General features: G+C 38.2%; 1 protein-coding gene across 8 annotated transcripts; it reads left to right on the top strand.

Moving 5' to 3' along the window:
• The first annotated feature begins 1517 nt into the window (after positions 1–1517).
• Positions 1518–26230, top strand: LOC143864690 (histone-lysine N-methyltransferase ATXR7-like). Of its 8 annotated transcripts, none has more exons than XM_077375451.1 (20): positions 1518–1801; positions 5224–5453; positions 5580–6216; positions 6395–6517; positions 9121–9444; positions 9536–9904; positions 9994–10302; positions 10497–11030; positions 11255–11705; positions 11785–11940; positions 12675–13099; positions 13176–13298; positions 13470–13550; positions 14862–14915; positions 15010–15161; positions 16173–16219; positions 20269–20450; positions 24430–24479; positions 25435–25483; positions 25755–26230. In XM_077375451.1, the coding sequence occupies exons 1-16, from the start codon at positions 1745–1747 to the stop codon at positions 16192–16194; spliced, it is 4047 nt and encodes a 1348-aa protein (XP_077231566.1). In that variant the 5' UTR covers positions 1518–1744; the 3' UTR covers positions 16195–16219; positions 20269–20450; positions 24430–24479; positions 25435–25483; positions 25755–26230. The 8 variants fall into 8 exon arrangements, with proteins under 8 accessions (XP_077231566.1, XP_077231563.1, XP_077231560.1 ...); XM_077375448.1 differs by adding an exon at positions 20088–20150 and having other exon boundaries at positions 25435–26230; XM_077375445.1 differs by adding an exon at positions 20088–20150 and having other exon boundaries at positions 20264–20450; positions 25435–26230.
• Positions 26231–26447: the final 217 nt, after the last annotated feature.

Below are 26447 nucleotides of genomic sequence, written 5' to 3'. Positions count from 1 at the left end.
GATTAGATCGTTGTCATTAAAACGACGGTTGGATTTTATCTCCAAAGACAGGAAAGTGTGTGTCCTTAAACAAGATATTTTCAGGTTAATATTATTAAAGATATTTTACAGCATTTCAGTATACCGCGTGGACGCTTAGAAAACAAGCAGCTGTGGTTAATTGAAAGTGGTGATCTACGGTGGGCCCCACCCGGCCAATCTTGAGATAGGAAACATTTCATGAAAAAATGAAAATGACGATTTCTTTTTATAAAAATCTTCTTCTAATTTAGATAGGAAACATTGTATTTTTTTTGGGTAACGAGGATCATGTATATTTCAAATCCCTTGATATAAAAATAAAATGAGGAATGCTAGATGCATGGGGCGCCCTTGCATAAAGAGCTGGAGAAGAGGATAGATAAAGAGACAATATTCGTACAGGGGGGTTGCACACTTGCACGTCACGCTATGCTTTTGGACTGAGGACGAATTCAGCACCTGTTCTTTGGGCTGCAGATATCTCATCAATCCTCACCACCATGCCTTTCATCATTTCTTCCTTTCTACCGATACAAGTGGTAAGGGAATCCCGTCCTTCCGACATTTCTGGTCAAATGGCAAACAAAAATCAAATGAGACTCTTACCATGGTCATGACCAAAAGTTCCAAAAGGGAGATGAGCTGGGTATTATCTCAGGGTTGATTTAAAGGTTTGTTGGCCTATGAAGGTGAAATTCAAGGATTTCAGTGTTACCAAATTTCGGCCAAAATTTCAGAAATGTCTGTCGGAATTTCGGTTTTGGTTATCAGAATTTTTTCTTCTTCTTGGGACTTTTATGGAATTTCTGCCGGAAACTCACGTTTGGCTGGTGTGCCCAAAATAATCCCAGGAACTAAAAATAAGCTTGAAGAAGGATTTTTTTTTTCTTCCCAACAGTTCAAACAACTAAACAAAGCATTTTTTTTCCCACCATAGTCCGGTCAACCAAACGTGGGATTTTTATTTTACCGGGATATTTTCAGGAAGTAATCTTTCCCACCATATCCCAGGAAGTTTTTTGTTCCACAAAAATCCCAGGAAGGAAAAAAATTCCGGCAACCAAACAGAGAAGACCTGTAGACTAATGGTGTAGATCTCTTACATATGCCACCTTTACTATCTTAGATTGAAGGCCCACGGATTGATTTGCTCTCTCCAAAAATGATTCCCATGATAATGATTGAGCTTATTAGCCAAGAGAGCTTCATGGTAGTCTCTGGTGATTTCGTCACTATATTGGCAAAGGCAGGCGTTTTGCTGACGTGGCAGCAAATGCGAAGCAAAACCCGTATTAGCAAGGAGAAACTTGTTCTACCATAATTAATAGCCACTCTAGATAACACCGCGTCCATCGAATGTAAAATGGTTAAAAAGATCCGTATGATGATGTTTGTAGGAAGCCTACGACCATTGAGCTAGCTACAGCCTACAGGCCCAACTCCAAGGACTATCTATGGCTTTTGTTTGATAATTCAACCAATAACCATGGGTATTTTCGCCATTGTACGCTTCGTTTTATTTCCCATCACGGAGTTCCGTTTTGGAAGCGTTTTCTTCACGTATGAAACATCCAGCCTTTTTCTTTCGACCATGAAAACCCTAATTCCGATTTCAATCCATACCTCTTCTTCTTTTATGATTATATTTCTTCAATCTCAGACCTTAAATCGAGAGATTTCCTTTGAGAAATTCCAGATCTTGTGAGCAGCCTTGGTAATCAAGATGCCTGTATCTCCCTTGAACGGCTCATCGGGCATCGGTTTCGAAATTTGGGATCCGGTGAGTTTCTTCTTCAATTGATTTGTATCTCAATCCATGATCGACTATCTCATCTCTGTGCTTCAAATAGGGAAATAAATTTTAGAGCTTTCTCTTCTTCTCAGTCTGTTAGGGTTTTGTTTTTCTGACCTTCTTCTACGTCATGAATATTTTCTTCTTCCTGATTTCTTTGGTTTTCGCATCGAGACTACTATCTTCTTATTTTACCTAGATTGATTCGTATTCCATCTCTTCTCTCCTCTCCATTACTGTTTTTCGTTCGGACCTTGTTTGAATGTATGTCCACACCTTTTCTTTTTATTAATTTCTTATTTCTTCCTTCAATTTAAATCATATTTTACCTCGATTGATCACTAAGCCCATGTTCGTTTCAGATTGTCAGAACCGATTGTGCCCAATAATAGGTCTGGAGGTTACATTCGGTTGTCACAATCTGAAACGAACAGGGCATAAAATGATCCACCAATTACTTTCGGCTAAGGTTTTACTCGTGACACCTTTTTCGAGTATCCACAGCTTTTTTTTTAAAGAGTTTTTGGCTTTCTTGCTGAAATTACCTTCATATATATATATATATTTATTTATTTTTGAATGGTAGAAAATGATTTGGGAACTGATATGGGTCCGCACTAACATGGATGCTTATGATATACCTTAGATGTGGTACATAAGTTTGGTTATTTTACCTTTTTTTTTTTTTTTTTCTTTTTCTTTTTCTGTAGTAGCATACATTCGATGGCCACAGTGGTATCTAAAGTGGCCGCATAGGAGATCAAGTTTCTCCTTGCTAATTGGCTCTTAGGGATAGAGAACTTGGGTGGGGTGGGGTGGGGTAGGGTGGGGGGCATCTCTGATTTTTTAAGGAAATTGAGAGATTCAAGAAAATAGGAGGATAAAATCAAGTATGGTCTCTTAGGTTTCCCCACATACTTGCTCGCTAAATCTTGGATTTTTTTTTTTCGTTTTTGAATAAAAACTTCATTCACAAACAGAACAAAATAAAATATAATGATCGAAGTCAAGAGAAACTCGCTAAAACTAGATACGGAAGTGCTTCCCTAACCTACTCTCCCACACACAATTTGATTGGATAAAACTCATGTTTGATGAATGCTCATTGGGAAACGCGGAACCTACAAGAGTAGGTGGCGTTTTCAGAGATAGCAATGGCGAGGTTTTGACTTTGCGGGAGTTTCTGGCCTCATTGCTATTATTGCTTCTCCTACAGGGTTGAAGCTAAAGTCTTATTGACTGGGTTGTAGGTTTTCTCTTCCAAATTGAATGGCCACCCTGTGGTGGAGGCTGACTCCCAAAACATGATAAATTAGGGAGCCGAGAGGAATAGAGGACCTTGGCGCTTGGGGCTAATCATCAATTAGAATGTGAATGAGTGTTTAAAAATACGGATACGGTGCGGAACGCGGGCGAAGAAAATCCTATTCAACTCAGCACAATGTAGCTGAGTACTCAGTTGATGCGGTCACCATTCGGGAGAGTCAAGGAGTTTTTATTGACTATGTAAGGCAAAACGCGAAACGCAGATGCGGTGCAATGCGGAACGCGGCCAAGATAAAAGGGAGTCAACTCGTGGGAGAGTCGACATGGACACGTGGGAGTTCTAAAACTATGCGTGAATCTGTCAAGGGGAGGCCAACAATGTAGCTGATCTGTTGGTCAATGATGGTGTTTGTAAATACTCGTTAGTAAGGGGGCGATCTCTACCCTGTTTGTAATGTTCTTGTTTTCCTTTTTTCTTAACTCAACTCAACTCAACAAAGCCTTTGTCCCAAACTTGTTTTCCTTTTTTCTCTTTGAATAAAATTGTTACCTTTCCCAGAAAAAATTCTATAAGTTATATTTCCATATATGATATATTTAATCATGTTGGCATATAATTAAGTCTGTATTCTGTAACATCCAATAACAAATTGAAAAATCTATAAATTTTGATGAAATTGTAAGATCTATCACGTAAATGCATATGACTATCCAGTTAGCAATATAAATCTAAGTAGGTTTTATAACTTTTTAAACAACAATATCTTGCTCTTCATAATTGACTTGGTTTTGGGCTGATAAAAAACTCCTCTTACTTGCCCAAGTCAATAAGACCTCTCCGCGTGTCAATCAATTACTCGTTTGAGTTGACTCACTTTGTCCTTGGGCGAGTTCTTCTCCGGACATGAGTCTTTAAACTAATGGTTTATCCAGTGTTTAAAAACTCCTTGACTCGACAAGGAACTCGCCCGAGTCGACTCCTTTTTACATCGGCCGCTTTCCGCATTGCACCACATCCGCATTCCGCGTTTTGCCATACAGAGTCAATAAACTCCTTTGACTCTCCCAAGTTATGACCGCTTCAACCGTGTCAACTGCGTTCTTGGCCGCGTCCGCGCCGAGTCGGCAAGGATTTTTCTTGGGCGCGTTCCGCGTCAAATCCGCATTTTTAAACACTGGGTTTATCATTTCAACGAGAAATTATACGCCCCTTTCCAAAAAAGAAATCTACCCTTGTTAAGCTGGCAGAAAGTAGAAATCTATTTCTTTATAAAAATTAAAAAATTGACATAAAAATAAGAACCTGAACCTGATGCTATTATTCTCCAATCTGAGGGTAAGATTTTTATCAACGTTTTGTGAAATGATTTCTCAAAATCCTTTAGTTACCTTTCCCAACTGTTGGAAGCTCAAACAAAAGAAAAATGGGAAAAATGGAGCTTGATGAGAAACAATGGGGTTTCAGAAAAACTGTTCTTGTATTCCTTTTGCCACCTGATACGTGCTGTAAGCACGTGGCATATCGTCTCTTATCAGACATATTGTCTTGTATATGGGGGCCATAAGAAGCACACCCCCTGTATCATTTTATTGTCGAAGTGTTGTGAGATACATATTCGTATTGGAAGATACGACATACCAACATGGGTTTAAAATGCTTATGCTATAAACTGTTTTTCCAAGTGTTTGAGTTTGAGTGCTTCATCAGTGTTTATAAGCATTCCATTTTCTTTGGCGTTTTCCGTTTCTAGTTAAAGTTTTTTGAGTATCATCAATATCTCTGTATCTTAAAAACTGACTCGACCCTTTAACTTGACCGTCTTGTGGTTTACTTGGATCAATCAAGCAATTCTTTTAAGTGCTTGATTTTGAGTTTAAAATTTAAAGCAATGACGACTCCTGGAAGGTTCATGTATCTTGTCGTTTTGGTGCTGACCTTGTCTTTACTCTGTATCATAGTAAAAAAATTTGTGTTTGAGCAGTGATTGCTCCTGGATATAGAATTTATGTAGTTTTTACTGTGGTTTTATTGTGTTTATTGGAGTAAACAACATTTTGTGGTTTCTCTTTGATTTTTCTGACTGGTGTTTATGAATTAATCTTTGTGAAGTGATAGCTTGAATTTGCATGTTTTTATTATTCAGGTTTCATGCGAGGAACTCTTACGTAACATGGTTGCCTCAACTCGTTGCAGTGAGAATACTGATTTCTCCGCTGCAGAAATCTACCCATATGAGTATGACCAGTTCTCAATAAAGAGGCTAAAAAGACTGGATTCTGAACAATATCATTTGGATGCATATATTTGTGATGGTAAGATCGATGACATTGCTATACCTTGGCATCAACACACACAAGGCTGCTCATCTTATGGGTATTGACTGTTGCTAATTATCTTAAATCACTAATATTGTCACATAGTTTCATATAGCATCCTAGTATGGCTAATATGCAACTCCTCTGTCTGTGGTTCTGCCTTTGTATGGCTTTGCATTTTCAGGTTATCGGCTAATGGTCATGGTTCTTCTTCTTGCTGTGATCCACTTGAAAAAGTAGGCTCACATGTAGCTATGGTGGGAAGCTGCCAATCTGCAAATAATAGTGGTGAAATTGCTCAGTCCAGCAGTATTGATGGGATAACATGCCACCATAAGAGTAGTCCTGAATATGCTCAACCTCTCTCTGTGAGTGGATGGATGTATATTAACGAACATGGGCAGATGTGTGGGCCATACATCCAAGAACAGTTATATGAGGGCTTATCTACAGGATTCTTACCGGAAGAGCTTCCCGTATATCCCATTGTTAATGGAAGTCTCATCAGTCCAGTACCCCTGAAATACCTTAAACAGTTTCCTGAGCATGTGAGCACGGGTTTTGCATATTGGGCTGCAAGTTTCGCAACCACATTGCCGAGTGAAGCCAGTGTTCCTCCAGACTGTTCTACTTCTCGCAGTAAAGACTTGGTATCCAGTTCCAGTAAGGATGGGGAGTTTGTTCATTATCCTGCTCACTCCTCAATTACTTCAAGATCACAGCTAGAACAACAGTCATGGGTTAGCAATCATAGTGATGGTTCTAAAGTGCAAAAGGCAACCACAGAAGCAACTAACGCGGTCTCATTGAGTCCGCCAATGGTATCTCGGTTCTTTCATCCCATATAGAAAATAAAGACAAATAGTTACTTGAATGCATCTTTAATTTTGATTGCTGAAATTATATTTCCATCCTTTTAGTTTTCCTCGTACTAAGTCAAATTGTCTAAAGTCCTTCATACACGATTATGTTCTTATGGATTTGTTCTTTTTAAATCAGTTGCAGTCCAGTGAAGAATCATGTTGGGTGTTTGAGGATGTGGAGGGAAGAAAACATGGGCCACATTCCCTTGCAGAGATTTATTCTTGGCATTGTAGTGGATATCTTCATGATTCATTGATGGTAAGCCACAAAAAATTGGAATTTATTGGATGCTGTGTTTTCTTTTGTACCTCCCATGAAATTGTTGAATTGGGGGTTGTCTTGGTCAGCTAAGTATGTCAAGCCGTTAACATGTAGGGCTGACCGATCAATTTTAACATTCATGATAAGATTACTTAAGAGTTAAGACCATGTAAATACCCCTTCCACTTAGCATAGGTACCACCGTTACCACTTCCACATAACCAGCTCCTGTGCTGTGCATACATCTGTTTTTTCTACGGAATGAGGATTCTTTCATACTTTCCTTGGTTCTACGAGACATATTGTTTTCTTTCACCTTTAAAGTTTTAATTTGATTTTACTTTTAACACTAGCAATTTCTTTTAACATTGACAACTTCTAATCGAGTCATTTTCAGCTGTTACTTTTTATAGGTCCAGAAATTCTTTCACAAAACAATCCATCTTTTTCCGGTTTATTGGTTTTGTAATGAAAAGTCCACGATTTGGCCTTTCAATTGAGCAACTTAAAACAAATTATACCCGGTGATGGTTAAGTATATGCAATCAGCTATGATTTTCCTATAAAGTCTGATCGTTCAGAATTTTTGTCCTTGCATTTGCAAGGTTTGCTAGGCACAACTCGAGTGCTTTTGTATTCGTGTCTTTTTGACAAGCCATTGTTTAAAAACTCGACTCACTTGGATCAATTTCGTTTTTGTGCTATTGAATCAATCAAAAAATCCTTTGACCCCCTCACTGTATTAATCATTTATTCACCCAAGTTGACTCGGTTTTACCTTCAATGAGTCCCTGTCAGATTATGAGTTTTTTAGGCAATGAGATAAAAAGAACTTGTGTGTTTCTGGGCTGTTGAATGAATTGCTTTTTAATTGAACAACTAACAAATTACGTGTAGTGATGGTTAAATATATGAGATTTGCCACATATTTTCAGTAATTCAGGTCATCCAGAAGCTCCCCTCCCATTTGTTCATAAGGTTTAGCGTTTGTTACATCAAAATCTCACTTGGTTTGCTAGCAACCATTCTGCATTTTCTTGAGTGATCCAGGATGCATATTCATGCTGTGGTGCCTCGATTACTAAGAATTGTTTTATGTTATTCGAATTCATTACATCGAGTTTGTGTTTCAGCTTCTTCTTATTAACTATTTGAGTCTTTGTCATCTCCCATCACCACAACATGCCAATGTAGAAAAATGAGAGACATACTTGATAGATCATAGATCAGTTGCCATCAGATGTAAATTCCTTGAATCCTTTTTTAACTACTATTATGTTGAACTCGGATGGGCACAATGTCCTCTTTCAGTCCAAAAATAAGTCTTTTACATCCAGAGATGTTTCATTCCTTACGTCTCAAGACAATGAGGAATTTTCCTGCACCCTTTCTCTTAAAACCCCCCCTAATGGGAGGTGTTCTTGACACCAATTTGGATCAACTCTTAAACATTCTATGACTGTCAGTTATAAGATGCTCAGTAGTTTTTAATCAATTAATCTTAGAACTAACCTTGATGCATCTTGATTGAAAACATTTTACTCTTCTCTGTGTCCACTAGGTCAGCTTAGCTAATTAACCTAGACAATTGAACATTGTGAATGGGAAGTGGATGCACACAATACACCTTATTCACTTGATATTATGTATTTTCTTTGAAAAGACAGGTTAGTCATGCAGTTCAATGATGGAACACATAATAATTTAAATCTGGGATCCTGTTTCACAAAAAAAAAAAAAAACGATCTGGGATTCTATAAGACTTAGGCCATGTTCTTCAGTGCTTCTTGTTCCTTTTTTTAGACTGGGCGAAAGGGGTGGAAGAGAATTTGGGGGAGTGACTTTGCTTCGCCCACAGAATTCTTCGTAATCACTGCAGATTTCCCCTCAGTAGTCGGAAATAAAAGGAAATGGTCGGAATGGGTTGGGTATTGGAGGACACCTTTCTTGTTTTTTTTTTTTTTTTTCAATTTCCCACGAGGAAAAAAGTGGAAAGCGCTGTCGAGAAATGTTAATAATTTAACCTTAGAGTAAGTCTTATCTTTAATAACACAAGAGTTCACCTCTAATGAGATGGCAAATACAAACTTGTTCTTTAATGCTCTACCTTTCTTGCTGTTCAAATAAAAACACCCGAAGCTTTGCTTTCCTCAAACCACTGCATTGGTATAGGCAGTAGAGTGAGGAAATGGCGATACAACCATCGTCAGCTCATCTTGAAATACATGCTTATTCTTTAATCATCTAGCTTTCTCCCTGTTCGAAAAAGATTCACTTTCCTCCAACCACTGTGTCAGCATAGTCAGTAAAGTGAGAAAATGCTGATACAACATTTATAACCTCATCTTGAAATGCACCAAAATGCAATGCAAAACAATTGCCAATGCTCCAAAAGCTGAATCTGTTTTTTTTTTTTAAGAATTGTTTAGCCAGATAATTCTACAAAACTTCATGGGTGAAAATCTTGTCTTGATGTGCTGCCACCAAGATAGCAAATTTTCTCTGTACTCCTTTGGCAGATCTGTTTCATGACTTACTTATTTTGCTAGCATTTTGTAGTTATCTAATTCTTGTTAATTTTTTTATTGGATTTTTTTTAGATTCATCATGTAGAAAACAAGTTTCAACCCTTTTCTCTTGCATCTGTAATCAATGGATGGAGCTCAGGTAGGCCAGAAACTTTTCCTGAAACTGAGATTAAATGCCATGATACGAGTTCTCTTCCCACATTCATAGCCAAAATATCAGAAGAAGTTTCTGTCCAACTACACTCTGGGATCATGAAAGCTGCTCGTCGAGTGGTTCTAGATGATATAATTAGTAGCATTATACCTGAGTTTGTTGCCTTGAAGAAAGCTCAGAAACATCTCAAGCCTGAATTAGCAAATTGGCCTGTCAAGTCCTGTTCTTTGGATGATAGGAAGGTAATACATTAGTTAAGAAGCTGTATCATAATGATGCCATTACATGTGTATCTGTGAAATGACTTTTTTGTGTTATTTTCTTGGTACACAGTCTGAACTTCTGGTGAAGAGAAGTCATTATGCTTCTCCGGGTACTATGGTTGAAGTCACCTTTCGTACGTCTGACCAGGCAATTTCTATTGATGATTCTCCTAAGGAGCATCGTGCAAGTATAAAGTCTTCTGGGAGGATTGAAGATTTTTTGGGTGTATTATCAGTGGCACGCAGGGTGTTTTTTTATTCTTGTATGCAAGTCATGTGGAATGCTATCTCTTATGACTCTGTGGCAGAGTATTCATGTGCTTGGCGTAAAAGAAAACGTTGGTCTGGTTATCCTATTTTGCCAATTGTTGCTGCTGTTGAACAAGATACCCCACGTGAAAAATTGCCGTACATGAGTGGGAGGCTCACTGCTGATGATGTATGCTTTTCTTTACTTGAATGAGGGAATTTATCTATTATTTCTCGTCATTCCTTGAATGTTACACTCATATTTCTGTGCTTTTACAGATGGACTTTGAACCAGAGTCTCCTGTTCACGACATGGATTGCCCTCCTGGATTTGGACCAAGTCAAGCCCGGTCACCTTCCATTTCGGAAGACAGGTCCTCTTCTTTTGCTGGAGCAGCTTCACTAAAACAAATTAGATCTTCTTGCTCCAGTGGAAAATTTCCCATAGACATACAAGAAATCCAGGAAAGCGTAGAAAAAGCGCTATATTTATCAGTAAAGGTTTCGTTGTTTGAATATTTTGAAGATGTTATAAAGGCGGAAGTGATGAAGCTGTCCGATTCTGCATTGGAGGATGAAAAGAATGAGGTAAAGTCTTGAAGTCCTTGTATTATAGTACAGCTCATTGTGGGAAATATACCTACACCTGCTCCTCATATCATGGAATTTGACACTTATTTGGCAACAAAATCATATGGTCTTTGTTTATTATTGTTTAGGAACTAGTATTTCTCTTTTTGTGGTCAGTTTTTTTGTAAGATGGAAGTACCTTCTGATTGCAGGATGCTGTTGATGGTGACAAGCATTCTTGCACATCCAAATCTCTTAGTATTGGTGCTGATGCTTATGGTTCTCTTGATGTGGGCATTGTTGTGGGTGATGTTACATCTCATGATGTAGAAATTCCAGAATGTTCATCAAGGCCTTTTCTGAACCGCCAAGGCTCTTTTTCAAGACGTACTGTAAGTGCCTTTGAAAGATTAGGTTTACCCATGGTGGAAGAGGTTGTTGACCATGAGTTTAATGAGCCACCACCCCCTGGACTTGAAGAAGGTTCTATGCTTCTTGATCCACTTCTGAAAATCAAATTCCGGCCATCAAAAGTCGATGAATGTATTCCTAAGATGGGCATATATGTTGCCATGGCTTTGTGCCGACAGAAGATTCATGATGACGTGCTCGACAAATGGAGAACCTCTCTTTATGATGCTGCTCTTCATCGTTATTTTCTGTCATGGTGTGCTTTGAGGAAAAACCATGAATCTGATGTCTCTGAAGTCTCCAATAGGACACAATGCGTAAATAATGTATGTGAGGTATAGTTTCTTTTGTTTCTTTCATGCATTTATACCTACCCTTTTCTGTTATATACTCTTCTTTTTCCCTTATCAATCATCTATGTGTGCTGGTGATTCTGGTGATTTTGAGTCTGGTGGTTCCATATGCTTAATATTCTGTATATTTGAAGTTTGTACTGATCATACATGCATATGTTTATTTTAGGACCAATATTGATCATACTTACATATGTTGATTCTAGGAGCAACCATTTCAAACGGGGAGAGGGGCTGATTCTCCTGCTATACTTGAAAAACTTAGAGTAAGGCCAAAGGATTCTCATAGTTCAGGCTCATCTGGAGTTTCTTTAGTGATTGGTAAATATACATATTTCCGCAAGAAAAGATTATCACGGAAAAAGATAGGGTCTTTGTCACAGTGTATCGCTTCAGAGAATAACAGCTTGCCAAAGCAACCTGGGAATAACTTAGGAGATCAAGATATGTCTGGGATGGGGTCTGAGTTAATTGAACTAAAAAATGCGGATGAGAATCTTCCAGGAAATGATCCAATCAAACTCACGGCAGAAACTCTTGTGAGCTATGCATCTTTGCAAGCTACTGTTCTAAGTGGATCCCCTGGTGATTGCCCATCAACAAGCGCGACAACTACTCATACGTCGAAAAAGATTGCTTTTGACATTCAGAGTACAGGTTGTTTTCACCTTTGTGTAAATAATGATTTGGCATTTTCTGAAGGATATCACTCATTTTTTTGAATGTGTAAATGCAGGTAATAAGGAGGTCACAAAAGATGATACAAACTGGAGCTTAGAAGGGGTTTCGGTTTCAGGTCAAAATTCTAACCAAGTTGAGAACGTTGTGGATAGCAGTAGCTCTGTTCAGAGATCTCAGAAGGCGCTTGCTGAGAACAGCTCTGACAAGATTTGTAAGTTCTGGGCCGTTAATTTGGAAATTTCAGTTGTTTCCTTAAGGGGCCGTTTGGATACGCTGATGTTAGAATCTTGGAATTCCTCAAAATTGTAGATGGGAGACGGAAGAAGAAGGAGACCAGCCGTCATTTTCTGATTTCTCTTTCTTCTTTCCATCAGCAAGAGAGTAGGAGATCATCCCATGTTTTTAGGTTTTATAAATCTCAGGATAGGGGAGAGGTTTCTAAAACCTGGATTTCTTACTTAAAATCCAAGATTCTAAAGAGAAGCGACACGGACGGTCTCCTTCTTCTCTAATCTCCCATCCAGTATTTTGAGGAAATCCAAGATTCTAAAATTCGTGTATCCAGGCATTTTGGATACGCAGATTTTAGAATCTTGGATTTCCTCAAAATTGTAGATGGGAGACGAGAGAAGAAAGAGACCAGCCATCATTTTCTGATTTCTCTCCCTTCTTTCCATCGGCAAGAGAGCAGGAGATCGTCCCATGTTTCCAGGTTTTAGAAATCTCAGGATGGGGGAGAGATTTCTAAAACTGGACTTCTTACTTAAAATCCAAGAAACGCTGTCAGGACAGCATACAACAGCTTGATCATGAACCCTCTTTTACACTATTTTCAAACTAAAACCTGGATTCTAAAATCCGCGCATCCAAAAGGTCCCTATATGTTTCAGTTTTTATGTTTTGACATGACTTTTCGCTGTTTTATATTTTTTTTCATGTTTGCAGCAACTAAGGTACCACATCTGAAGAGGAAAGGTTTAAGCCAGGAGATGTCATTGTATAAGCCTGCAAAAGCTTTGAAACTATCACATACGAGTGCTAATAAGAAAGAAAAACACACACAACTAGCAGTAAAGAAGGTTAAGTCTGCTAGGTTCAGATTAACAGATAAATGCCCAAAGTCAGATGGCTGTGCTCGAACTTCCATCAATGGCTGGGAATGGCATAGGTGGTCACGTACTGCGAGTCCTGCCGACAGAGCTCGTGTGAGAGGAACTCCGTTTGTTAACCGTCAATATTTAGCTTCTGAGGTTAATACATCATTGTGCTCAAACACCAAGGGCCTTTCTGCAAGAACGAACAGGGTTAAGCTCCGAAACCTTCTTGCTGCTGTCGAGGGCGCTGACCTTCTCAAAACAACTCAATTGAAGGTGAGAATGAATTCTAGGATCATACCTAGTCATTTACTGGGGCTATCAGTTTGAATATTCCATGTTCTTGCTGCAGGCAAGAAAAAAGCGCTTGCGTTTCCAAAGAAGCAAGATACATGATTGGGGTCTTGTTGCTCTTGAGTCAATTGAGGCCGATGACTTTGTAATTGAATATGTCGGTGAATTGATTCGTCCTCGGGTAAGAGTTACTAATTTCATCCATTTCTTGCTTATTGGTATATTATTCTGATTAAAGAACTATTTATTTAATTTTGTTCGGTTTAGCTTTTCATTCTGGTATTTTTTTTTTATAATTTGCGTTTTATCATTTTGGCTACTCTTATTTTACTAAATGATCTGAATTTCACAGATATCGGATATACGTGAGCGTGAATATGAAAAGATGGGAATAGGCAGTAGTTATCTTTTCAGATTGGATGATGGTTATGTGGTAATTAAAGAACATTGTCTTCCCTGTTTAGTTTTTGTTGCTTATTGTTTCATTCCAATTTTGTACTTCATTTTATGAGATTTTCTTTAGGTTCTTCATGATGACATCCTGTGCTGGTTGGTTATGTACTTGTTGTACTTGAGTCTTTGAGAGTCTTAATTGCCCCACCTTTCACTTCCAAATTCTTGCAACCTGTTATTGTAGTTTTTTGGCCTCTTCATTTGTATAACTAGATGGTTGAATTGCTTAATCATAATGCATATATTTTGTTTTTTCATTCAAAATCTGGCCCAACTTCTGATCAATACTGTGGGTCACATGTGTTATCATATGCTTTAAAATTTATCATGAAGGATCATCATCAAGTCATTACCTATGGTTACATTTTTTTAATGATGTGTAATGTTTGCTATAATTTTGGTGGCTAGAAGCGGACTAGTATGACAATTACAACAAATCGGGATATCTTTGTTGTTATTCTTTAAAAAACCTTACACAAAAATAGATAAAACAAAATTACTAGATGCTGCCCCCCATAAATTATTTTAAAAAATTACAAATCTGCCCATGTGGGCAGTAATTAATAGATCAGTCCTCTTCTAGTCACCCAAATTCTGCTAATCAATGTTTTTATGAAATCTGCTTTTGCCTCGTCATTACTCAAATGAATGATGCTGTATGTGATGCACCCACATGTTGATCAATTCCTCAACATGCTTTAACATTGCATACAAGGTTTTAAATTTCGGTTCTGTAAAGCACCGAAACTGAAATTTTCGGCCGAAATTCCAAAATTTCCGGCGAAATCCACGAAACCAATTGAACGGCTATTTTTTCTCCTATTTTATTTCGAACGAAATTTCCGAAATTTTAGTAATTTTGGCTGAAATTTCGGGATAATATTAAATAAATATAAAAAATCTGGATTTTTGGGTGAAATCCCTTAAATTTCAGGATAAGCGAAATTTTGACCGAAATTTCAAAATCTCGTCCGAAATAAACTACCGTTTCGTGTATTTCGAATTTCACTTTCGTTCTCGACCGAAACCCGCAATTTTGGATTTCGGTCGAAATTTAAAATCTTGATTGCATATGTGCATTAGTGGATGTTAGGTTTGAGTTTCTAACAATAACTCTACATGCCCAGTGGGAAGCTAAAAATTCATCGGTTATGGTATTTTAAGTCCATTGTATGCTATTATATTGTAAACATGTTTTCAACTATTCATGGAAGTTCTTTTCCGCTGTTTATTTGTATGTAATTTTAAATATAGGTGTTGGCATAATTATATATCTTCTCTATATTTGTAGGTTGATGCTACCAAACGTGGTGGAATAGCAAGGTTTATAAACCATTCATGCGAGGTAGTTATGTGAGCGCTTGTGACCGTTTTGACAAGTAGAAGCTCTTAATTGTCTTTTGATGTTCCCTTTTTCTTTGTTATTTTCTCTTTTTCAGCCCAACTGCTATACCAAGGTGATCACTGTTGAGGGACAGAAAAAGATCTTCATTTATGCAAAGAGGCAGATTTCTGCTGGTGAAGAAATTAGTTACAACTACAAATTTCCGCTTGAAGAGAAAAAGATACCCTGCAATTGTGGTTCTAAAAGGTAGTATGGAATAGGTTTTTTTTTTCCTTTAAATTTGAACTGAGAGAAGTTAATGGGTTGCTTTCCATTTCATTTAATTGAGGTTTTTTTTTTATTTGGCTGAAAATATCCTCATAATGTAACTTTTGCTTGGTGGAAATGATAACTACTGTGCAACTTTATGAGTTACATGTGAACTCATGCTCCGCAACAGATTGGAGGAATGTTCCAAGGAGTATGTATCGGTATGGCAGCAAATGATAACTGAAATCTCTATCTGTCAATAACCCATGACAAGAATGTGATCTCTTGTCAATGTTCCGACCCTGTGAGAGAGCCCTCCCTCAGCTTCTCTCGTGTCAGCAAGAACATACTTACTGAAAAGAAAATGTAACCTAATCATTTCAAAAAAAAGAAAGAAAATGTCTCCTGATCTTCATTGTCTCACTCTAAAACTTGTAGGACAAATTGGCAAATGTTAATTTATTGTCGGATCACCTGCTTAGTTCTGCTTCCATGACAAGAACGTTCTATGAATCTGTTTCTTTTCTTCCCAGATCCCGCCACATGTATGTGACTTGCTTGAACGCTGCAGGGATCATTAAATTTGAATTATTTCTCCCTGCACTGCCACTAGTTCTATATGAAAAGAGAGAAAGGAAACAACCCTACTGGTCTCTCAATCCCTAATCCATATGAGAATGTGTGGTAATTGCAATGAGTAGAATGGCCTACTAAAGCCTCGAAAAGTCCTTCAAGGCCTTCCCTCCAAAGAAAATCTGCAATGGCCCATGGTCCCTACTCACTAAGGGACGTTGTTTACAAGGGAATTCTAGATTATGTGAAGTTATGATTTGTTCTAACTTCTAACAGAAGAAGTATTTATACTCAATTTTAGTTTTACTTTGTGATTTGGTTTATAAAAAGCTACTTACGAATGCAACCAAATCTTGGAAAATGGAACTTCTGGTTGCCGATGGGCTAATTTTTATTTTGGTAAAGCAGTTGTCTAATTTTATCGTTTTGTTACAGATGCCGTGGATCATTGAATTAGGAAGGGCTTAGAGTTTTTGCCACTGGTGTGTACTATTTTTTCTTTCCATGTTTAGTTCCTTCATTTATATTTTATTTATTGGAATGATTTTTCTTATCATTTGGTTATGGTTCTTTTAGGCAATGCATGCAGGTGGATGTACTGCTTACCATGCAGATATAATGTACAGTTACCCTATAATAACAAGTATACGTGGTTTCTTGATATTTAATCAGTTTTTGGAGACCATTAGTTTATTAATTTTTTCCTTTCATTTGTCAGAATATTTTTTTGTTACAATATATTTGAGGATAACTTCATGTTTCCTGTGAAGTCTCCTGTTTTCATGTATTTTTTGCGTTAGGCTATGAATTAAAAAGTCATAATCTCCATTTGTACTTATAATCTTTATCATGTTAGGTTTGCATGTTCATTATTCTTCGCAACTTACGTAATTTGAGAGGCTATGGACAACTTCATGTTTCGTGTAAACAAGTCCGAGTTGCAACTGTGTTCCATTTCTCAACTTGGCAAACATTGTGAACTTTCATGTGCTTTGAATAATATTTATATATCATGTTTTCCATTTGAGCTTATACATTATGATATTTGAGGCTCTGTCTCAATTTCCTTCTTGATTTGGTTCTTGCTATTACGTTATATTTGTTGATGATTATACATGATTACTTGGATTTACCTTCTTGAAAACAAATCAGATGTGTTTTCTTCTTTCTCTATTATCACACCCTTGTTACATAGCATTATGGCAAGTGTATCTTGTACTTACGGAGTGACTGAGATGTTGAGTACACCTCCTAGGATATTCAAGACTTTTGTCTATCCATTGTCATCAATCAACACTTTTCTTTTCCATGAACGCCATTGCCAAATGGAGCTTCTGAACGAAAGTATCGGTACATCACCAAGGCAGGCTTATCCATGTTGTTTTACTCTTGGGCACTAAAGCATATATGGACCTAGGCATCACACGCAGTGATAAATGTTATTAATATGCTTTCATCCACCTTTCTTGGCTAGGGCTCTCCTACTCTGGCACTCACCAACACAGATCCAGACTGCTCTATTCTTTAATTGTTGTGTGCGCGCGCACGCCTGTCCCTACTAGGATGAAATTTTCCGACTATGCTATCACTTGCTCTTTTTTGTGGGAAATAGTGATAACCACTAGGGTTACTGGTGTTCCTATCATCTCACATAATTCTGATCCCACTTCAAATTTCTTTTGATGAGTAACTTATATGACCCAACAAACATTTGAAGTGATGTTAAGGGGCATATATCTCGTGATGTGGTATTTGTGTTATATTCTACTGGACTTTTACTCTAGCTACCGGCAGTTACATTATTTTTTTTTTGAAAATTGGCAATTTCATTTATACTATGAAGATGACATTGGGGACCAGGGCTCCCTACTTGCATTACATACAATCAATTAAGGGTGGCCAGGAGCATACTCCTAGGCCAGTAAAAACCAAAAGAAAAGATCTCATAGTAATACGAAAATCCTTATGTTTGCCAAAAGAACAACAAAACAAGTTATAACAGCCTAAATCCTTAGGCAATTAGATGAGACAATGATACTCAATGAGGCAACATCTAGTGATAGCTGGGTAGAGACTATGGAAAAGGAAATGGTGGCTTGATCAGAATGCTACATGAGAAGTGTTAGCAAACCTGCAGGCCTGAATCTGTTAAGCTGCAAGTGGGTTTTCAAGCCGAAGCAAATATCTGATGGTACCTAGACAAATACAAGGCAAGGTAGAAAGGTGAGGTTTTTATATGCGGTAGCCAATATTTTGTTGTACACAACCAGATGGATGTCAAGAATGCTGTTCGTCATGTATATCTGGTAGAGGAAGTTTATATGGGGCTAACAGAAAGATTTGGGACTGCACATCTACAAGAGGCACTAGAGGGTCATTTATGGGTGGAGGGTGACTTAACAGGCCGAGGAATGTAATTTGGCTCGTTTCTGGAACCTGTAAAGGTTCACGGTGGTCGGTGGACTGGGAATTGGGTTTTTGGTTTTTGCTGTGGGCATTCAATGGTTTCGTAGATTCAGGGGTTATCTAAGGGTTTGGGTGAGGGCTAAGACTGTCGCAGGGTTCAGGTTGAAGTAAAAAAGGGTTTGGAATGTTGGGCTATTACTGGCTGTGTTTTGAAATTGAAACTGGTCTTAGACTCTTAGGGAGGTTCATGGGTCTAAGGTAGAGGGGTCGTGGAACTCGTGGGGTGTAAAGGGTTAAGGTAAAGGGTATAAAGGTTACAAGTGAAGGGGTTTTATTTGCTTGGCAGGTCGTAGGCTGGAGTGATGGAAGGTATGGATGGGAGGTTGTAGGAAGGTGGACGTTGGACTGGTATGGGAAGGTCGATGGTTTCAGGTTTTAAAAAATATATAAAAGACAGTTGGAGAGGGTGAGAACTAGGGGAGACAAAGAAAGTAGAGAAAATCCAGACCTAGATTCTTTGGAGAAAAGATGTGCAATTTTGGGTTGCTAGTATGCAAAGAAAAGAATATGAAAGAGAGCCTTACATTACGTAGACTATTGGTACATGACTTGCTAAAAAAAGACTCCTAAACCAATTTAGAAACCAAAATCATGTTCTATGTAGTTTCTAAATAAATCAGCAGTCATAATTAAAAACTTACTAAAAAACAACCTCATGATGGAAATAAACTAAGGCAATTAAAAACATCAATAATTAAAATAGAAACTAATCCTAACATTACTACTATTAAGACTTGTAGAAATCCAACTAGTACTCTCTAGCTAGGACTAAGAGTGGGCACTTCGTGCTTTTAAGGGACATGATCCCACAGGGGTGTCATGCTTATGTTGCAGGGCTTAAAATAATATAGTTGATATTGATTGTGACTCCCAAAGGCATTATGACATGAATTTTGATAAGGGCACCAACTGATGATATTAACAACCCTTTATTAATATGGCCAATAATGATAATGGCACCTGAAATTTGTAAGGGTCAGGGATATGACCCCCATCAAACAGCCTGAAATGGCACCTGTTGACGTACTTAACCACCCTCTGAATGGCATACGAACTGATGGTTGGAACAAAAGACGTATCGGTTCATATCCGACAAGCGAAATTCCATTACTTGGAGGATTAGGATTGTCCAAATCAGCATTATTTTTGGGGGCATGGCGTGTAAATGGCGGTCCTTAACGAACATCTTAACCATTTTCAGTATGTATTGTGGGGATGCTATATGCCTCTACGGCTCTACAGATAGAAAAACATGCTATATGCCTCTACAAATAGAAAAACAATCACATTTTCTATTATGCACTAAGCTCGAAATAGATGGTACACACTAGCTTAGTGTTTCTTGCCAAGCTCCTGTTCTTACATGTGAATGAATGATGGCATAATTTTCAGTCATTGTATTGTTTGTTGGATTAAAGTGTACACTTGTAGCCAAGGTTTTAAATTTCTACCGAAATCCGAAATTTCGGATTTTGGTCAACACCAAAACCGAAATTCCCGAAACGTACCAAATTTCGGTCTACATTTCAATATAATAATTTCGGTAATTTCGGGAGAAAAATCAGTAGTTTCGATAACTTCTATCGAATTTTGACCGAAAATTCGGGATTTCAGCTGAAATTTTGGTTTCGGTGAATCCCGAAATTATAGCCGAAACCGAAATTTAAAACCTTGCTCGTAGCAACTAGCAATAGATGTCACATTGGCGGTTTAGATATGAGATAGTTGGTCGCGTATCTTAATTTTGAATCAAGATATGTTGCAAATTCATTTATAGCCGATTTCATAGTAAATGTTCCACCTCTCTTGAACATTCTTTTCTTTTTCTTTTTTCCCCCTCTTTTTGAACTGTGTGACTGAAATATCTGAAATATGTGCTAATAGGTATCCTAGTTAGAGCTGCTCTATGTAGACATTGAAATATGGTTTCAGTGTCTTCTAGTGCAGGTTAGTTTGAGCTGATCTATGTAGACATTTAAATATGGCTTCATTGTCTTCTAGTGCAGGTTAGTTTGAGCTGATCTATGTAGACATTTAAATGTGGTTTCATCGTCTTCTAGTGCAGATTGGTCTATATATTGTTTGCTCCACTTGAGGAGTCATAGTGCTTCAAAGTTTTCATCACCAAGCATTTGGAGACCACTTGTTGTGTACCAAAGCTTCATTGACTTTTCCTGCTCGGTGGATGCTTGTAACTGTTAAAGAGAAAATGAGGGTGACTCTCCATCGGGCTATATTCTTTACTTTGTATGTATATCATTTCAAATAGGTTTACATATCTATTGCCAATCCCACATTGGCAAGTTTATATATGGAATCAATCTTCATTTCAATCGATCTTGTTTCTCTTGGATGCAAAGTTGCAAAATTCTCCAAATAATTGGAAAATTCTTTAAAATCCTGAATTTCTGATACTCCATTTAGGCTATAAAATTCCTGAATAATTTGTACATTTTGATTATTTTTTTTGAATTAAATGTGAAATCAACAAATAATTCGTTAAATTATTTTTTCCTGAATTTCTGATACTCCATTCAGGGTATTAAAATTCCTGAATAATTTGATTTTTTTGCATTTTTAGAATTAACTATGAATTTTTGGAATAAAATGTGGATTCAACAAATAATTTGTCAAATTCTCATTTAATATTATTTGTAAAAATCTTGCGAGAAATTCAAAACGAAAAGGTGAACTCACATCCTATTATTCAGCTAAGACCATAGTTGTCAACCCGTGACTCGACTCGTAACTCAATTTCTTAATTTTATGACTAGTGATTCGACTCGACTCGTGAGTCGTAAGAGTTTTTGACAAGAACAAAAATTTAGTTAAAAAAAATATAATTATATATTAAAAGATAAAGCATGTAAAAAATATAACCCAATATAGCACATTGATAAAGAACTAAGCCAAAAATATAAATAACTATATGCTTGGAACTTGCATGCACAAAAATAATTAAGTTTATGTTGGAATTTAATAACGGGTGAAAACCCTTCCTTGCTTTAGATTTGTATCCGCCCATGATTTATGGTGTGGTTGGAAGGAGATTTGTGGTGGTTTAGACCAAGAACCCAAGATTGTCCAAGACTAGGAGCCTCCCGCACATGGTTTTTGAAGCTAAATTTTGACGGGTCTAGCATGGAGAACCCTAGTCCTGTCGGAATTGGGGAAGTCTTGAGGGATGAATTTGGAGCTTTGAAATGGGCTTTTACAGGTCCCATTGGAGCCGCAGACGCTAATGAAGCCGAAGTGCGTGCTGTCTACTAAGGAATAAAGTATACTGAGAATGAAGATTTGAATAAGGTAGTGGTGGAAGGCAAGGTTTTAAATTTCGGTTTTGGAATGCGTTTCGATACTTACCGAAACTGAAATTTTAGCCGAAATTTTGAAATTTCGGAAGAAATCTAACGAAATCATTTAACGCTTATTTTATCTCATGCATAATTTCGACCGAAATTTCAGGATAATATTAAATAACTATCTAGAATCCAGATTTTTGGGTGAAGTTCGAAATTTAGGGATAAATGAAATTTCGATCGAAATCTCGAAATTTCGATCGAAATAAAGTAATGTTTCGATTACAATGGATTTTGATTTCGTTATCGACCAAAACCTGAAATTTCGGATTTCGGTCGAAAATTAAAACCTTGGTAGAAGGAAACTTGCTCAATGTTTTTTCTTTGAAAATTGACAATTTCATTGATACTATGAAGATTACATTGGGGACCAGGAGTCCCTACTTGCATTATATAGAATCAATTAAGGGTGGCCAGGAGTATACTCCTAGGCTAGTAAAAAACCAAAAGAAGTGATCTTCTGGGTCAACCGCTACAGAGAGGTCTACATTTCCATGCTATGTCACCATGCCAAATAACTATTTCACTTCCCTTTGGAATTCTTCATCTACTACTGCAGCCGAGAGTGCCTTCACCATCCCCCCTTCCTTTCCTTAACATTGTCCAATGGTCTCAATTGAATCGAATCCAATAAAAAATGCCATATTTGTAGGCCCCATCATGACCTCCCACGTCACACAGACTTCGCCACCACTTTCTGGCTGGCGAATTCGATTTTTAAAAATCCCGCTCAAGGCCTGAAGCTATAGCCAACGCATCGAATCCGATCTTCGGCAGCCTCCACCTTGCGCCACCGCCCGTCCCGGGGGATCCCCATTAAACCACCAAGCCAAAAACCCCAGGCTAACCCTAGAGACTATCATTGTTCACCCTAACTTCTTCCTCTTCACATCCACCAGAACCTGAATCCCTAACCCTACCTTTCCTTCCACCTAACCCTGGAGACCACCATTGTTCACTCTAACATTCTTCCTCTTCACTTCCACAAAACCCTAAATCCTTAACCCTACCCTACCTTCCACCGAACCCTAGTCTTAGCCACCGCCTTCCACCACTACAGCTAACTACCTGCAACCCAAAACACCTATCCTAACCTAACACCTCGGCCCTTCTAGCCCCAACCTTGTACCTCAATCAAACCCATATTTACCCCCCAATCTCCAGACGGCAATTCCAATGCTATCTCCAGCTACCCATCGCCTCCGCCACTCAAGGCCACTCACGGCTTCCCAAAGCCCTTTGCCGGTCATCCGCCACACCCTTTCCGACATCCCACGTGCCTTCCGCATTTCACGAGGGAGAGGAGTGTTTGGAATAGCCGGTCATCTCAATACCGCCGTCCGCATCCTCCATACTTTTTCTCCACCACCATCACCTCCACATCCAACCTCCTTTTTTTCCCCCGCTTTTCCATACTCCTGCCACGTCCACCACCTCCGACGACTCACTAGCCCACTCGCTCCATCAAACCTACGCAGTCCTGATCCTTTCCCCATTAAATCCGGCCCACTCGGACCAGATCTTGCCAATCCGCACTTCCAGTCACCATTGCTGCATCCCCTGCGAGATCTGCCAAACTCCGGGTATCATCCGGCCACCAACACCTCCCTTGCCCATCAAGGGAGAGAGAGGGAGGGATCAGAAAGTAGGAGAGATAGATCTAAGAGAAAGAGAGACCAGAGAGATAGAAAGAGGGGGGATCAGAAAAAGCAGAAAGAGAGATCAGAAAAATGAAAGAAAAGGAGATGAGGGAGAGAGATCAGGAAAGGAGAGAGGGAGAGAGACATCGATCGGAGAGAGAGAGACATCGATCGGAGAGAGAGAGAGAGAGAGAGAGAGAGAGAGAGAGAGAGAGAGCAACGAGAGAGGGGAGAAAAAAACGCTAAAAAGGAGAGAGAGAGAGAGAGAGAGAGAGAGAGAGAGATGAAATTGCCACCCTCCCTAGGGTTTCCATCGACCTAGGGAGGGAGCAACAGAATCGCCTAAAAATCGCCTCTCTCCTAGACTTGCTCAATGTGATTAGGTGCCTTAGTGACTCTCATTCCTTCCCTTGGAGATTTGCCTCTTTCTTTGACGAGAACCAACGGAGGGTGGGGGATGCATCGATTTATTTCCATTATGTTAGGCGGTCAGCTAATGATGTGACGGACAATTTAGCTAGAGATGGTGTTTCTAGGGAGAGAGTTGAGCTATTTGAGTTGGTTCTCCCTTGCAGTGGGGCTTGTTCTTTTCTTTTCTTTTCTTTTTCTGACTCTTTATTTGTATAGACCTCCTCAGTCTTCTTTCGCATTTAATGTAATTGCCTACCATTAAAAAAATAATTACGTTCTAAGTTCAAACTTCCAAGTTTTCAATCATCAAAACAAGAAAGCGCAGACCCACCGACTCGACTTTAACTCGTAAGAGTCTTATTTTTTCGACTCGACTCGCAGCGACTCGTAAGAGTCACCAGGTGACTCGTAAGAGTTTTCAACAGAGGCGAGTCACCCATGCGACTCAACTCCAAAGTCCAGCTACTCGATTCAACTCGAGAGTTGACTCGTACGACTCGTAAGAGTTTGACAACTATGGCTAAAACATGCATTTAACCATCCTTCTATACCTATTGTTGTCTTATTTAAAAAAAAGAAAAAGTACACATATATAGTCTGTATATGTAATAAGGAAAATAAACATGCTTTTTCTTGGATTTTTTTCTCATACATCCACTGAATTTTTGAACAGTTTTTCCAATAAACACTAGTTTTAATTTATTTTATTTGTTTTCTAGTAATACGGCATTCAGACCTCAGCAATTACCCACATGTTATTCACATGCAGAAGAGTAAAAAGTATTATTTATATCTGGGTCTTATGTGCTGTTTCAGGTCGGAGCCCTGCCTATCTCATATGGGTGATCGATCAATCCTGTATACAGGTGTCCATTTTCTCTTGTTGTAGATGAGTTTTCTCTTTCATTCAAGGCTCACATTGTAAATTTTCTTTGAACACATGGGGATCTGGATGTTCCAATTCTTTGTACGGGCTCATGCCAGACTCTTTAGCTCAGTCAATATATATAAGGGAAAACCCTTGGTTTTTTTTGAACACATGGCATTCTTTCTTTATATAATCTCGTGCCTTGTTGAGTGGCTTACATCAATTAATTTATCACAAGTTGGAACGATCTCTGTTAAGATGTATAAAGTGCCAAAAACCCTATTTGTAATGGTTATTCATTTCTGCTCCAAATATGATCCTTTGCCCACAACGTGTGTCTAATCAATCTATAATCCAATCTCTATCATTCCAAGAACTTTGATGGAAAATCAATAAATCCTGAAAACGTCTAGATTATCTTGAGAAGTACAGGTGTGTTCATTGCGCAGCAAGAGGAGATTTATCATGACAATGGCTTTTATGGCTAAGTCAATGTGTGTTGTGTCTATTGATTTTTCATCAACATAATACACTGCAATCTCAAATGATTATACGGCTCCCCGAATATTAAGCTTGTGATCACATTACTTACCAGATTTTGAATCCCCTGTCATATTTCTTTCTTTCGAAGAGCTTGGCCAAACTTCAATATTTACCAAAATTTTCCACTACTTTGTAAGCCATGGCTTGGGCCGTGGGGATGGATATAAATCAAATTCATCAGGAGTTTTAACAGATGATATTTTGAGTCAGTTCGATTAGGGAAGATAAATCAATTTCATCTAAAAAGTGAGTTCGATTAGGGCAGATAAATCAAATTCATCTGAAAATTTAGCAGCCAATCACTAGTTTGATATCATTTAATGTAAATTCCTGATGTATTTTTTTCCTTAGGTATAACTGAGTTGATTTCTACAATTATTGAAGCTTACGGTACAAATTTCTCCCTGCAGGCAGATGGGTGTCGGGATTTCCATTTTTCAGAAGCTTCCAACATGCACGGTATGTTTATTTACTCCTTCTCAACCTAAAATTTTTGAAATGACCGTTCCACAAAAATGGCTAAGAAAATAAAATTAATCAAATGACAATGACAGTAACACCACAGGGATCTTAAATGAATGGAATTGGAATATAATGAAATAGAACCGTTAATCGTTAATGAAACCGTAGCTGAAATTGAGATCTCATTCAAAGAGAAAAGAGAAAGGGATAAAACATCTGGATTCTGGTGTACAGTACACCGATTAACATTTTTTAAGAAATCAAGCAGGTGCATCCGCTGCCGTTGGATAGTGGTGTGGTCCATAATTGAAGCGATTTGACCCCACCCCATGATATGGTGTCCATCATTCCGGCAGGTTTGCAATTGTCAATGCAAGCAGTTCATTTTACAAAAATTACCCACCCATTATGATATATGTAACATGGATTCATAGGCTAACAAAGTAGAACCAGTTGGGTGTCTGGCATGGCCTCTTCATTTCATTTTTTCAATTTTAAAAGACTGATATCCACTACCATATTTTGGTCGTTCTACTCTTTTCTGATCCGATGTTAGTATTGTAACAGCTGTGAAAAGATAATTAGAAAAGTGTAAAACCAAATGGGTAGTGCCATTACCAAAATATGGTGGTGCAGATATCAGTTCCAAAACCATGAGACTCGGGGCATGTTTGGCAATCATGAAAACATATTCCGTAGAATATATGGAAGCCCAATTATGAAACTGGAACTGAAAAGTGAAAAGGGGGGGACGGGGACATATTTGATGAGTTTTATATGGTGCAAGGCCTTACAACTATACCGTGGAGGTACCACCCTTGATATTCGATCCAACCGTAGCTCACTTTTTGAGAAACTGGTGTTGGATCAAATATCAAGGGTGGTACCTCCACTGTACCAAGGCCTTATTGTTGTAAGGCCTTACACCATATAATTTCTCCAGATTTGAGTTCAAGAGTTG

This window comes from Tasmannia lanceolata, unplaced genomic scaffold (assembly GCF_043159265.1).
Source record: "Tasmannia lanceolata isolate RefF3 unplaced genomic scaffold, GAP_Taslan_0.1 ptg000054l, whole genome shotgun sequence".
Taxonomy (NCBI): Eukaryota; Viridiplantae; Streptophyta; class Magnoliopsida; order Canellales; family Winteraceae; genus Tasmannia; species Tasmannia lanceolata.
This window is presented reverse-complemented; position numbering and strand designations above follow the sequence as displayed.

Excerpts from the sequence above, each read along its gene's own strand:
- LOC143864690 (XM_077375451.1), top strand. The coding sequence starts at position 1,745 with ATGCCTGTATCTCCCTTGAACGGCTCATCGGGCATCGGTTTCGAAATT. Across the intron at positions 5,454-5,579 it reads CAAGGCTGCTCATCTTATGG|GTTATCGGCTAATGGTCATG; the intron begins GTATTGACTGTT and ends TTGCATTTTCAG. Across the intron at positions 6,518-9,120 it reads ATCTTCATGATTCATTGATG|ATTCATCATGTAGAAAACAA; the intron begins GTAAGCCACAAA and ends GATTTTTTTTAG.